Raw genomic sequence first — 13,091 nt, 5'->3', positions numbered from 1 at the left:
AACGACTCGTATAAACCCTTTCGATACTCGGAACTTGAGCTCTGACGCCTCTCGCGCCTCCATCAGCTGGACTCGATTCAATTGATTCTCGGAACGGACCTACCGGCAAATGGCACCGAGGAACAGGTACTTACAGGCAACTCCGACTCTTGCGCATTTACTAGTTTGCTCATGCGATTTCGAGCCCAATCTTTTCGAAATGCCAATCGACTAGAACTTGTCTTAATAGACGGTAAAAAAGGCATGGCGAGCCATTTCCGTTAAATCCGGTTCCGTCAGGAATGCCAATGAGAACGGAGTGTAAAAAAGTATATCTTTTAATTCCCTTTGTTATGGCCCTTCATCTCGTTAAAAGTCCTGGCGGTCTGTTGGAATAGTGAACTAGGCGCGGTCCAGTAAAAAAAAGTCGGCGTGCGTCCCTCGGGCGCGGTCATTGGCTGCGGGCCGCATTCCTGCCGCGCGCCCACGCCCGCTGCGCCCGCGCACCACCCGCCACACTACTCCAGATGCTCTCTTGGCCAGGGTCAGCCCACTGTTACTTATTGATTTATGACTTTATGACTGTAAAAGCGATCAAACTAGTTTGGGTCGGATTTACGACTGTTATCCTTTCATAATTATTGCGTGAATTGATGATTGAGTAACTGCGGCCGTAAAGTTTGATTAAACTAGGCAGCGCGTCATGGCCACGTTAATTGATGATATTGGTCAGATGCGCCGGCGCAGGCGATGTAGAGCCGTTCATTAATAAAATAAGAAGGCCGCGAGCGAGCGGCTTCCGGCGAGCGACGCCGTCGCGATGTGAACCGACTCGCTGCTGCATTGCATTATACAGGATAACTACCAGTAGCGTACCGCGACTGAGTAATGCGACGCAGACTTCAACTTTAACTAACCGTTAATAGGATGCTGTAGGCGGTTACTAACCTAACCCAACTGTTTGCTCCTAGTCCATACACTAGAGCACTTGTATACTTACTATACATGTGGGTGTGTGTGATGGATGCCGTATTGTACTAGTTTGTATTAAAGTTAGTCCAGCAGGTATTCAGCACGTTGATATTTGCAAAGGACAACGTGACTGAACTTACAAAAGTCGCAGCGCACAATAGTCACACGAAAGTCCCTTGACACGTGCCCAGTACTTGGCTAGCACAATATTATTTATTTACTAAACTTATTTAGTTACATGATATCACTGGCAACGGCAGCACTCTTAATTAGCTACACGTATTTTCTCTGCTAATAAGCTTTAGTAATACTCATAAATGTTCTAGGTACAATACAAGTATGTAAGGACAAGAATAATTAAACATATCAGTGAGATTCTTTGAGGTAAGAACTTCGTGAAACAGAGAATGCACAAACATACAACGTTTGTTGTGATACAGACTTTAGTGTAACTAATATTGAATTTGAAATTAAGACCAATGGAAATTTTGTTGAAATCACAGAGGTGATATTTTTCAAAATTCATAAAACTGTATTTAATACACGCAAAACTACGAAACCAAACAAAAAAAAAACATGCTCGTGCACGTGCTTCGGACAGTTCTATCATTTTCAAATGAAAAAAAAAACATGTGTCATAGACACGCAGAATATCCGAGTGCTGCCTACGAGTCGCCCACTCGCAATTATAATAGATGAAACAGGTAGGTGGTAGAGGCGATAATGGACTCACGGGCTTAGCACCCACGCGCCCTTAGGTTCAGTCAGGGCCTCGCTAAATTATGGACTCTGTGCCGTCCCTCGTAAGACTTACATTAGACTACAAGCCACAGGAACACATTTGGTATAGTCCACTATACGTGTGGCAGATACTGGGCCGGTATAACATACATTGTGTATGTTTTAGACACAGCCTACTGGGCTAGAAAATAGATTTTGCTGGTAACACCATACACCCAAATGAACCATGCTTTGTCCGTCTTTAGAGAGGAAAAATTATGAAAGTAAAGTGGTCCTCTACGAATTCTACGATATCTAATGTACTAATACAAAAATGGCCATATCCATAAGCAGACGTTCTTTAGTTCTCGGTAGCAAATGTCACCGGAATCAACGAGGAAGTGTAAAGAGAGCAGCACAAATAGAAAGCATTATTGGCACGTTGTGGAAATGATGCGACAGCGCGGCGGCCATCACCCGTCCCGCACTTCCGCCGGCACCCAGCAGTAGGGCGACCATCCATACCACCATGTGCCCGGACTTGTCCACGGATCTCAGGATTTGTTGACTCTGAACAAGGCAACAGCTGGAAATATTGAGATTTAATTAGTTTTCTTCGTGTATTTTTCAATGAGAACGTTATAATGACACTTATATGCGGAATCTGAAATTAGCTTTTTAAACATAATTATCAAACGTTTTTAATAAAAAAACAGTTGTAATGAATCTCGCAGCTGGGTTACCCTGGGCGCGTGGGCGAGCCCTGAATGGCGTCCGCCCACTCGCCTCGCGCCTACACCGCTCGGACAGGGGACTACAACTAACACTAGCCCTGTGTACACTAACCTGTACTTAGTACTTAACTTATAGGACTATAGGTTTCTGTAGGTGACCAAGAAAGTTACAGTTTTCTGAAATAAAGGAATATGAAGCGAAAGAAAACCATAATAAAACTAAACAAAAAATCTTAAACATTACTTTCGGTACTAACCGACCGAAAGCGACCAACCTCTCTTACTCCTAGCTTTTACTATGTATGGACAAAATCTAGCATGCATTTCAAGAAATGTCTACTTGTCTCATGGTAAAACTTAAAACTTGTCTTGAAAGGAGAAGATTTATACTCCCCTACTTATTTGCCAAAACTCAATCTGTTCAGTAGTTTATTGAAAGTGATATATGTATAGAGGATGATAAAATCTGAGCCAATTTAGTGCACGCTGTTGTCACGAGCTAAACTTTTTAGGCATCGACCCAGGTTTTAGTAAAATGTTCATTTCGTTCCCAGGCGTAGTTACTCCACAGCTACTTCCCACACACCATGTCGAAATCGATGTAGTCCGAAAATAACCGGCTCGTTTACAATTTAATATCAAAATCACATTAATGAGCCCACGCGAGTTTATTTTCACATTTGCCAAGGACTTTTCCTACACGTTATATTTAGGTTTTCCCGATAAAGGCAAGCCTTATTCATTTGCAGACGGAGATGATAATGATCGGCGTCGTCCGAGTGTATGTGGGCTGGTACTTGTTAGATGAGCTATTTGCAGAGATCAAGCCGGCATTATTGCTACCTCTCCGCTATCAGGCTTATGGCTCTATTTGTGGGCTGTTATTGAGTAATACTATCTTCCATTGCAAGCCAATTGACCGATATATCGCAGAGATCGGGCCACTCGACTGTAGAGATGCGCCATGATTGATTATGTTCTAAAGTGGCGTCATTTAGGGCCACTCCACCGCCAGTGCCAGCGTCGGGAGCAATCTTTAAAATTGCTCCATCATCTTCGTTATCCGAAGCTCATTTATCATGATCTTTACAGATCTTTTCTCCAGACAGTTATGTTTTGAATGTGCCTTTTGATTTTATTCATTCTCGCCATTGATAGTTCACTATTCAGTGTGTATCCTTCATTTTCTATTCATTAGTTTTTCTATAACATGTTAGTACTAGAAGACAGTCGTATAATACGGTTGATGATATTCATTGAGTGGTTTTTGTAATGTAGCGTGGTGCTGGTTATCGTGCGCCGATCTGCCGGCTCGCCGCAAACAATGGAGGATGGGAAGAATACCTCGTGCCATTATGTATTAAATGAGGCGTTTGTTAAAAAAAAAAAAAGTTCCTTTTTGGAGAAATAGATGGCGTTGTCTGGGGTTGTACCAACTTTCAAACCCTCAGAACACACTCAGATCACAATATGTTATTCTGTGAGGCTAACGAAATGTGAAAGTGACGTAGGTAGGTAGAATTGTAGTATTATTTTCTCTATGATGTCGATGTCACTGTTGCTTCAGCGTTCAGTGCGATTGTGCGTACAGCCGTTCTTTTCAAGTTTTCTCAGTTTCCTTGTGTTTCTCCTGTATTAATTGAGTTGTAGTTGAGCTATCTGCTCCTCCTCCCTTGATACTGTAGAGTTAGTGCACTTGAGATAGTGACTCTTACCTTATATTACTTACTTACATTACCGCGAATGATTTAACTTACTTACGTGAATGAAAATCACTTGGTATGAAATGATCCGAACACAACCATGAATGTTTTCGCAGTTTCCAATAAATTTTTCGCACATTTATCCGAGTCGCCTTAATCCATTGTTGCGCCTGGCTTTCATCATTTGGAAATTTATGATGTCCTTTATTTTTACAAGTTGCGACGGCACACATTCTCATCTTGTCTTGTAAGTATTTCTTTGGGATCTTATCATACAATAAATAAAAATAGAAAATCAGTTCTCGCACGCAGCACCCGTTCAAACGGCGCGCATAGAGAAAAGAACACTACGTGACGGCGCGGATAGAACTATTCACAGAATACTTAGCACTATCCCAAGCCACATGCAGTCTGAGCCTCGGAAGGATGGCTCGCGCTACCACCCGACATTTAATCACAACTAGTGAGTTCTTATTCTGAGTTTAGTACTCTTTGCTCTCTATGTAATTTTTGACAGTTGGTACACTGCGTTTTCACGCCATCTATCGGCTTACCCAAAAGCTCAACTGACAGCTGTCAAGGAAAACGGCTCATTAACTAGGCATTGTTCGTACGATACTCACTACTTTATAGGCTCCGTCTGACATGATCCAAACCGGCTGATGCCGGTAAAATTGCGGGAAATTAAAAACTAGATCTGACACACAATACCTACTTGTATAATAGGACTTGTTAGTGTAGTATTAGTAGTTTTATAATTATGTGATGCACGACGAGTCGAGATGAACGTTGAATTGCGAACATGAATGAAGCCTTTAATCAACGTTTTAAACAATACAGAGGCGGATAATTTTTAAATAAATTACACAATTTAACCTCTCTGACATCACACCGAATAAAACTCGAGCATCCGTGCGTTTATTGAGTGCGTGGGCGGTCAGAACCAAAGCTATCAAGATTTCGCGATCCCACGCCTCGGGTTTATTGCAAAGGAAACATCTGAATGACAGGCGGCGCGGAAGGGGCGCGGGGGGGGGGGGGGGGGGCGGAGGAATTTGAAAATGTCGCGTGAGCCCCCGCCCGGGATGCACGGGGGGCGAAGGACGCGCGTGGGCGAGGGCCATTGAGCGGGGGCAGGTGAATGGAGCAGGGTGGGCGCGATCGATCCACGGGGGCGGCCGCGGCTCGCGCGACCGCCGCCTGCCTCGCTGCCTCGTCTTACATAACACTCATTAACGCCCCGGTAATTGAATCTGTTATGACTTTTCCCCTTTATCGCTTTCATTCAATGGTATCGAACGGCTTAATCGGCTTCCTCAACGACTTACTATACGACAAACAAACAGGGCATGTAAACAATAACAATATTGCTAAGTAAATCCAATGATCGGTTTGGTTAAATTGTTAGATCATTAATTATGAATGACATCCACTTGATATGATGTGACCCAAATAACGACATCACCAATCATAACAGCCATAACAGCGGGTAATAAATTAATAACCATGATTCAGCTATGCTTGATCATAGATGAAAAATGCTTTTTAGTTTAGATTTGCGGCCAAAACGATGCGTTAAATGAATTTCCTTGGTTGCATGTACGGGCGAGCGCACAATCGGATAATATTTATATCACAGCACCGATAACGGGAACTAGTTAAGTATGATATCAGGAATAGCGCAATGCTCTAATACTTTATCTAGATACCCTATGTCCAATTGTCAACTTATGATGAAATGTGTTGTAAACTTGTAACATATCAAAGGGCCGCGAAAATGTAGTTATCATTTATTTATGAACTACTAGGTGACTAATTAACTCATCACTCTGTGTAGCATGGCTAGTAAACATCATCATCAGCCCGTAATTTTCCACACAAAAAGCCATGTCTCCATCAAGAGTAACATAGCCAATATATAAGCGGTTATATAGCTGCATGCTCTTCTTTGATTGTGCAGGCTTTGTCACCGCCGCAACAGATTATTAGCCATTCAGATTAGCGTCATTCGCTGTCTTTCCAGGGTGCGCCGGATGCATTTAAGAAACAGTTGATACTTCACTATTGTACATATACTATGCTATGCCTATGGTAGTTATGATTTGAGGTTGACCCTCTGACTCACCCCTTTCCGGCTTAGGTACTTTACAATTTTATTAAGGTATATCAGTCTTAATCTCCTCTCTCCCGCTTCCAGCTCGCTGCGCATATCCGGCTCGGGCTGCGACGACGCGCTGTCGTCGGGCTCATCCTCCGAGTGCGAGGACGCGCACGCCCACGCCCCGCAGGACTTCCCCGTGGAGATCCTGCCCAACCTGTTCCTCGGCAACTCCGGCAACAGCGAGGACGAGGACTCGCTGCAGCGGCACAACATCAAGGTGAGCTATATGCTTTAAACAAAAGAAGGGCGACGCTCGGTAGGTTGACCACTGACCACACTGACCCGTTGGTCCGATGACATTAGGGAAGTAACTGTAGAGCGATTATAAGATTTTCGAACCCGGTTACGTTGCGTATCGTCAAACTGTCACTGTCAAAATGTAAGGCAAATGTATTAGTTCCAAAAGTGACTAGGTTGGCGCTGTTCTTTTTCCATATGTTTGTGTAGTATCGAAAATAGTATCGAATTGACACGTTAGCCCGTGATAGGCCCGCTGGACCAAACTGGATTAGTTTTTCGACTAGGTAGCTTAACATTTTGAACTTAATATGTTTTTTCTAAACATGCATCAGTGTACAGGATAAACTGGCCAATAGTTAAACATTCAGGAGTATCGTTTATTAAACGTAGAGATATATTATAGAACCTATGAAAGAGTAATGGATGAGTGCCAAACATTCGGTCCCAAGAAATCAATGCACGGTTTATGTAATAAATAAATAATAAATTTTTCACGATGGCGATGGAGGTAAGAGATTATTTATTACATGTTTGATTCAGATATAATAACTTAACAATTTCATCTTTCGAAGCCATAACTTACGGTTCTTGTTACATTTCTAGCAGCTTGGGCGGCGGTGGTGGATATTTCTCCTCAGCATCCACTCATTGGGACCTGACATACGAGTAGATCGTCGGACCTTTCGACCATTGGGCTAGCGGATAATGTTCCATCGAATCGGGTGACACAGAGTCAATAGCGGAAATGCGGTAATCGGTAGATAGAACGTACGAGGCCTTCTGCAAGCATTAATACATTATCTTCCGTATAATTGGTACGTTCTTATCAGTCACTCAACCGATTTACTTTATCATTACATTAAAGGGGCCGCCCATAGCAGTTGCACTTATAATAATATATGTTAGTCCTCAAGTAATGCATGTCTATATGTCTATTGCAAAACTGGATAATGATTCTGGCTATGTACCGTCAAGTTTGGCTTGTAGGGGAGGTTTATACCCATCAGTAGTGCTAATTATAGATTCATAGAAAACTGTACATTGGAAAACTATTCGTCTACACTGGTCTATAGCATTGAGCACGTATACCGAGCGCGACAATCAAAAACCGCGATGCACGGTATTGCATCATTACCAAACAAGTCTTCCATGATACAAGTGACTGATCGTTGTATTCCGGTCCACAGTACGTGCTGAACGTGACCCCGGACCTGCCCAACACGTTCGAGGCGGCGGGCGGCGGCATCAGCTACCTCAAGATCCCCATCGCCGACCACTGGAGCCAGAACCTCGCCGTGCACTTCCCGCAGGCCATACGGTTTATTGGTAAGTTTACCAACTTTATCCACTAGCACTGCGACCCCAATCAAGGTCAAGGTCAGGCCAAGTCCTTGACCTCAGACACAAGAAGTCGCCACTCTTTCTCTCTCTTGCGCGATAGCTCTCCAGCCTGCCTGTAGTTCGCGCAGGTCTTTGCTGACTTCATCTCTAGCGGCATTTGGGACGGCCAACTGGTCTATGACCGCTTGGTACTCTGTCAGGCAAGCGTAGCGTGGGACGACTGGGAAGCCCTCCGGCCCTCTGGATGATGACTTTCGACACGTAACCGGTCGTGGCGTACGAAAGCCGAAGCCAGTGTGTTTTAGGCGTCCCTAAGAGGAGGCGTGTGTCTCGTAGTGGATGATTATTTGTTGTAAAAAAAAATCGCCTTCATGCTACAACACACCACATAGATTACAACAACCCTATCTAACCTAAAACCCTCCCATATTACAGAGGAAGCGATGTCAGCCCAATGCGGCGTGCTGGTCCACTGCGTGGCGGGCGTGTCCCGCTCCGTGACCGTCACTCTGGCCTACCTCATGCAGCGGCACCGGCTGTGTCTCCGAGACGCCTTCGAGCTGGTCCGCTCGCGCAAGACGGACATCGCGCCCAACTTCCACTTCATGCGGCAGCTGCACTCGTTCGAGCGCGACCTCGGGCTGCACGAGCACGCCGCCTCCCTGAGTAAGGTCTGAGACTGTCACGTGCCCGCTAACTGTCGCTGTCTTGTTTCTGTCGCTTTGTATGCTGTCTTATGCGTGGGATGCACGAGGCTAGTTTTTCAAGCTAGGATAGCAAGCTAGTGTAAGCTAGCAATGGCTTTGTGTTGACAAAACTATCTTCAGTTCAGCTAAGTAGCAGAACTAGCTTGCTAGCTTTCTAACACTAGCTTGCTAAACTATCTTGAAAAACTAGCCTCGTGTTTCCCGGTAATTAGGGCCCCCACAAAACTACGAATCGACTAGTGAGTAGAAGTACCTGTGAGTAGAAGAGAGACGTCGTCGCACGTCGCTTTGTGTTAAGCGCTTATGACAAATTCCTATAACTTCATGTAATAACGGATTATTTAATTCATAGAATCCGACAGATTGTGATTATTTAATACAAGAAGCATGTTATTGGAACTGGTGATATTGCATTGCTTTTTTTGGTATTAGCAAGTAGGTAGGTATTTTAATGATAAGCCATTCCACATAATACAATTAATATGCACTGTAATGAACATCAGTATCATAACGAAGTAAGTACACACTATTCAGGTAGTACAATCACGTAACATGCTATATCAGATGTCTTTAATCAAATATGTTACGTTATTATGCGCGGCGAATGGCACTGCAATAATGTAGCTATTGAATGGATCCCATAAAAAGTTGTAGTTTATTGATAGCGACTGCGATTCAAATGTGTGAATAATGTTCTAGACACAAGGTCATCGGTATGTCACATTTGGCCCACACTGCATACTATAAAACAGTTTATAAATAAATCTAAATTTTACATCAAAAACATTGCTAGAAAGCAAATAAAAAATATTGTCTATCAGAAACATCTGCCTTAATCTTATTTTTTAGTCAGTTATATTATCATTATCAGCACGGTTAAAATTATTCACCCGGGTCCCTAAACTAGAATCAATTCATTATCTATGAAAGCTATGTTATGCTGTTCAAAGTATAACTTATATGAATTTGACATCTTGGTAACGCTACATTTTTGTTGAATCGAAATCGCAAATATACAGTGATACTCCTGCAACTCTTCCTTTCTTACCGCTATCGCTTACTTGACGCCTACTTCTCCTTTTCAACAGCATAACTAACGTTAGTTTCCTTTGTTTCCAGGTGTTGGAGGAGCTGGGCGTGCGTGAGTCGGCGGCGGCGGCGGGCTGCGGCTGCGCGGCGCCGGCGGGCGTGTCCCCCGACTCCGGCATCGAGTTCGACCGCTGGAGCGCCGCGCGCGCCACGCCGCAATGACAGTTCTTCACGCCGCCGCCCGACCGACCCACCAGCCTCCCGCTACCGGAGGACCAGAGTGAGATGCAAGACGGATAGACGCGGTGTTGGTCACCCTGTAGTTGAAATTCGAAGTAGAGATGGATAAAATTCAGGATGAAATTCGCGGTTTAATGTCACAGTACAAATGAAAGTTGCTTATAGGCCGAGCGGCGCGGGCGGCCGCCAGCAATTATTAGACTAAACACTTTTGTATTTACCTAGTAATGTTTGTTTCTTAGCACGTTAATAAAATGTATAATCATTCACACACGCTGCGAACTCTTTTGTATTCGTATGAAATATTATGTAGGTTATAGTTAGTTACGTAGAGGCGCACGTACGATGTTCGGAGTTAATCTGTTTAGTGCCACAAACCCTAAGGTTATAACGTTGTAGGTATAAGTGAACATTAATAGATATGAATGAGATAAACTTTATGATATATTATGTATGTTTTATAAGTTTTGATAATGGTATACCATGCGGTGTAAGATACAAAACTTAAAATGCATTCCCGTACATACTTCTATCTTCCATTTATGTTAAATTGTGTTTCGTTAATTGAAATGAGAATATAATAAGATCGTATATCTCCTCTATGAGGGGAATTTTAAATACATTTATATACAGTTTGGTTTACGTGTCCAGATCATGAAAATAGTACAAATTAGACACAATTCATAGCTACGTCTCTGTGCCTTGCACAATGGCTCTACATGTTAACAATACTGTGGTACAGATATAACTACATATTTACATAAATACATTACACATTATTTACATCTGGGCACCGCCACTTATAGAGTAAAGTATATAATACAAATACACGGTGTATTATTTATTTGTGAACAGGGCTTCTAGAACTCTTCCATTATTGTTAACTGATATTCTTTACAAATGTTGTGTGCGAATGAGTGAGTGACAATATTATCATCATACATTTATAGTATAACAGAATATATATGTAAATTGATAAAGTGAAGCCATTGCTTCGGCGTTTTGCTGAACGGACACCTCAGCTAGTCGCTACTTTATTTCATAATGTTATGATGTAACCCTAAGAGTATATTTTTATGATAAAACATTAATGTCTTAGTTTAGATGAAAATGCTGTTTATTTTTCTATCAGTCAATCTATTTTATCGACTCGAATAGCATCAATGCAATTTAGTTGTTCCAAAAATTTAGGTATCTCTACTAGCAATATCAGATGGTGGAATAATTTTGTGCTTGTTTTATTTGTAAGGTCAATATTTTTATACTGAATGTACATGACAAATAACAACATTGAATTACGACGACGTCGGTCTAGCTATTGAATGAGAGAAATGTATCGCGGATGAAAATCATTCACTGTCGTTAATTTTATTTTATTGAAAAAAGTCGTCAAATCGTATTTTTCTATACAATTGTTTTCTATCAACTTCCTATTGTAAATAAGTGGCAAGCTTTAATTTAAGTATATTGAATTATAAACATGTAGAGAAGTTGTTAACACTGAATTTGTTGTATATTGAACATGCATTGTAACCGCTTCCCACAAAGAATTGTTGCCAATATATTTTGTAAGTATCTCCCATGACTACCATGCGGAATATGGAGGTGTATTGTTGCGAAGTTGGTGCGGGGTCGGGGGCGGCCGTGGCGGCCCCGGCGACTCACGTAGTGTAAGCGTTGCTTGGAGGGTCACTTCAGCTTGACAAAAAACCTACGTTTAATACAACGAGATGCTGATAGAGTCGTGGTTAGTTCAGCTACAGTGACCCTCCTGCTCCATCCCCAACCTAGTTGTAAATCATGATGTACCGACACTTCGAATGCACTGTAAGTACACATGACTTTTTATATTTCTAGAATTAATAATATAGTGCACAAATTCACGTTAACTTGATTATGTACCTACTTGTAAAACTACGTATGTATCGGTTTCTTTTAAATTGTAACATAAAATATATGTTAACTGACAATGTTGATAATGTTTTAGAAAACTTTTAGTGCTTCTTCCTGAAAGTCCCTAATGCCAGTTCATGGCTCTCATAATATTAACCTCAAAATAAATATAAACATTGTTAATTGAATATAGTTGTATCATTTTATTAGTCCTCCTTAGGTTAGACTCAAGTAAAGTATCATTCAAGTACAATTTTTTTTTTATTATAAATTAGTGGGTATATTGAAATTATAATTTATCTAATTTTGTTGGGTATCTAGTTCAGTTTTATTATGAGAGAATTTTCATTCCACCATGTTTGCTTGCGCGTGTCGTTCGCATGGTGCATGAAGTAAAATTTTCGGGATCCATTGTTGTTTAGCATAAATACCACCACCTGCCTGCAGGAAGCTTATTTGTGTATCATCTTTAAATCGAACATAGTTAATTGTGAACTTGTGGAACGTGATGCAAGTGGATTTCCTGATCGGGGACAACCTACATATTGGCCTGCTCACGGAATCTAAGGTAAGTAAGTACTTATGTCTTTTCTTTATTATTTTTGTGTTATGCACTTGTTCTTAACAAGTCTTAAGTCTACAGTTATTTTACTAGGAGTGTCGATTTGTGAGTGATTGGTGTGCTGGACGTATATTATTATGTGTAAGGTACCTACGTCAATCGTGGCGAGCCCTAGGCCCTATTTCATGTATGTGCACTCACGTTGCATGAAGCTTCAGAAAAATCTCGCTATCTACACTGTTATTAGGGTTCTACCTTTTTTGGCATAAGTTTTTTTTGCCTAATCTCGTATTGCATAGTAACGTTTGGTCAAAGTCTCGTTACGCCGAAAATCGTATGGCATAAATCTCGTTCAGTAAAAAGTTATTTCGCATAACATTGTTTAGCCTAATAATGGTATGGCCAAATCTTGAATAGCCTAATAATGCTATGGCATAGGTTTATACAAAGTAATAATATTCGTTTGGCTTTAACTTTGACGGAGCGTCTCCCTACATAGCGCAAACTGGTGCCTTGTATTGTTTCCGCTGTTTGGAAAACGCTCCGCTCCGCTTCGCTGCGCTCCGCTTTGGTTTTGATGAACATGTGCACCTAACACGCTCCTCCTCGCTTTGGTCGTCGTCGCACCTATTTTTAGGTTTCGATCTCATGGGGTTTGTAATAATTATATTGGTCGTTAACTTTCGATTTTTTGATCATACAATATCGTGATTTTCGGGATGTAGGAGAAAAATACCACAATTTGTACATTTACTACATACTTAATATATTATTTATTAAGATAACATTAGGAGAAACAAGATTATACAT

At 41.7% G+C, this 13,091-nt stretch overlaps 1 protein-coding gene across 2 annotated transcripts in view; it reads left to right on the top strand.

Annotated features, from left to right (window-relative positions):
* The window catches only part of LOC105383044 (dual specificity protein phosphatase Mpk3), a 31,797-nt gene extending 19,890 nt beyond the window's left edge, over positions 1 to 11,907 (top strand). Inside the window, exons 3-6 of one of the 2 annotated variants that reach the window (XM_038122543.2) lie at positions 6,306 to 6,486; positions 7,697 to 7,835; positions 8,286 to 8,521; positions 9,677 to 11,907. In XM_038122543.2, the coding sequence (XP_037978471.1) occupies positions 6,306 to 6,486; positions 7,697 to 7,835; positions 8,286 to 8,521; positions 9,677 to 9,808 (688 nt within the window). In that variant the 3' untranslated portion in view covers positions 9,809 to 11,907. The remainder of the gene's footprint in view (positions 1 to 6,305; positions 6,487 to 7,696; positions 7,836 to 8,285; positions 8,522 to 9,676) is intronic. The other variant, XM_038122544.2, reaches the window with a different exon arrangement.
* Positions 11,908 to 13,091: the final 1,184 nt, after the last annotated feature.

The sequence above is a fragment of the Plutella xylostella genome, chromosome 22, assembly GCF_932276165.1.
Source record: "Plutella xylostella chromosome 22, ilPluXylo3.1, whole genome shotgun sequence".
NCBI lineage: Eukaryota > Metazoa > Arthropoda > Insecta > Lepidoptera > Plutellidae > Plutella > Plutella xylostella.
The sequence above is the reverse complement of the archived record's forward strand: the minus strand, read 5'-3'. Positions and strand labels throughout refer to the sequence as shown.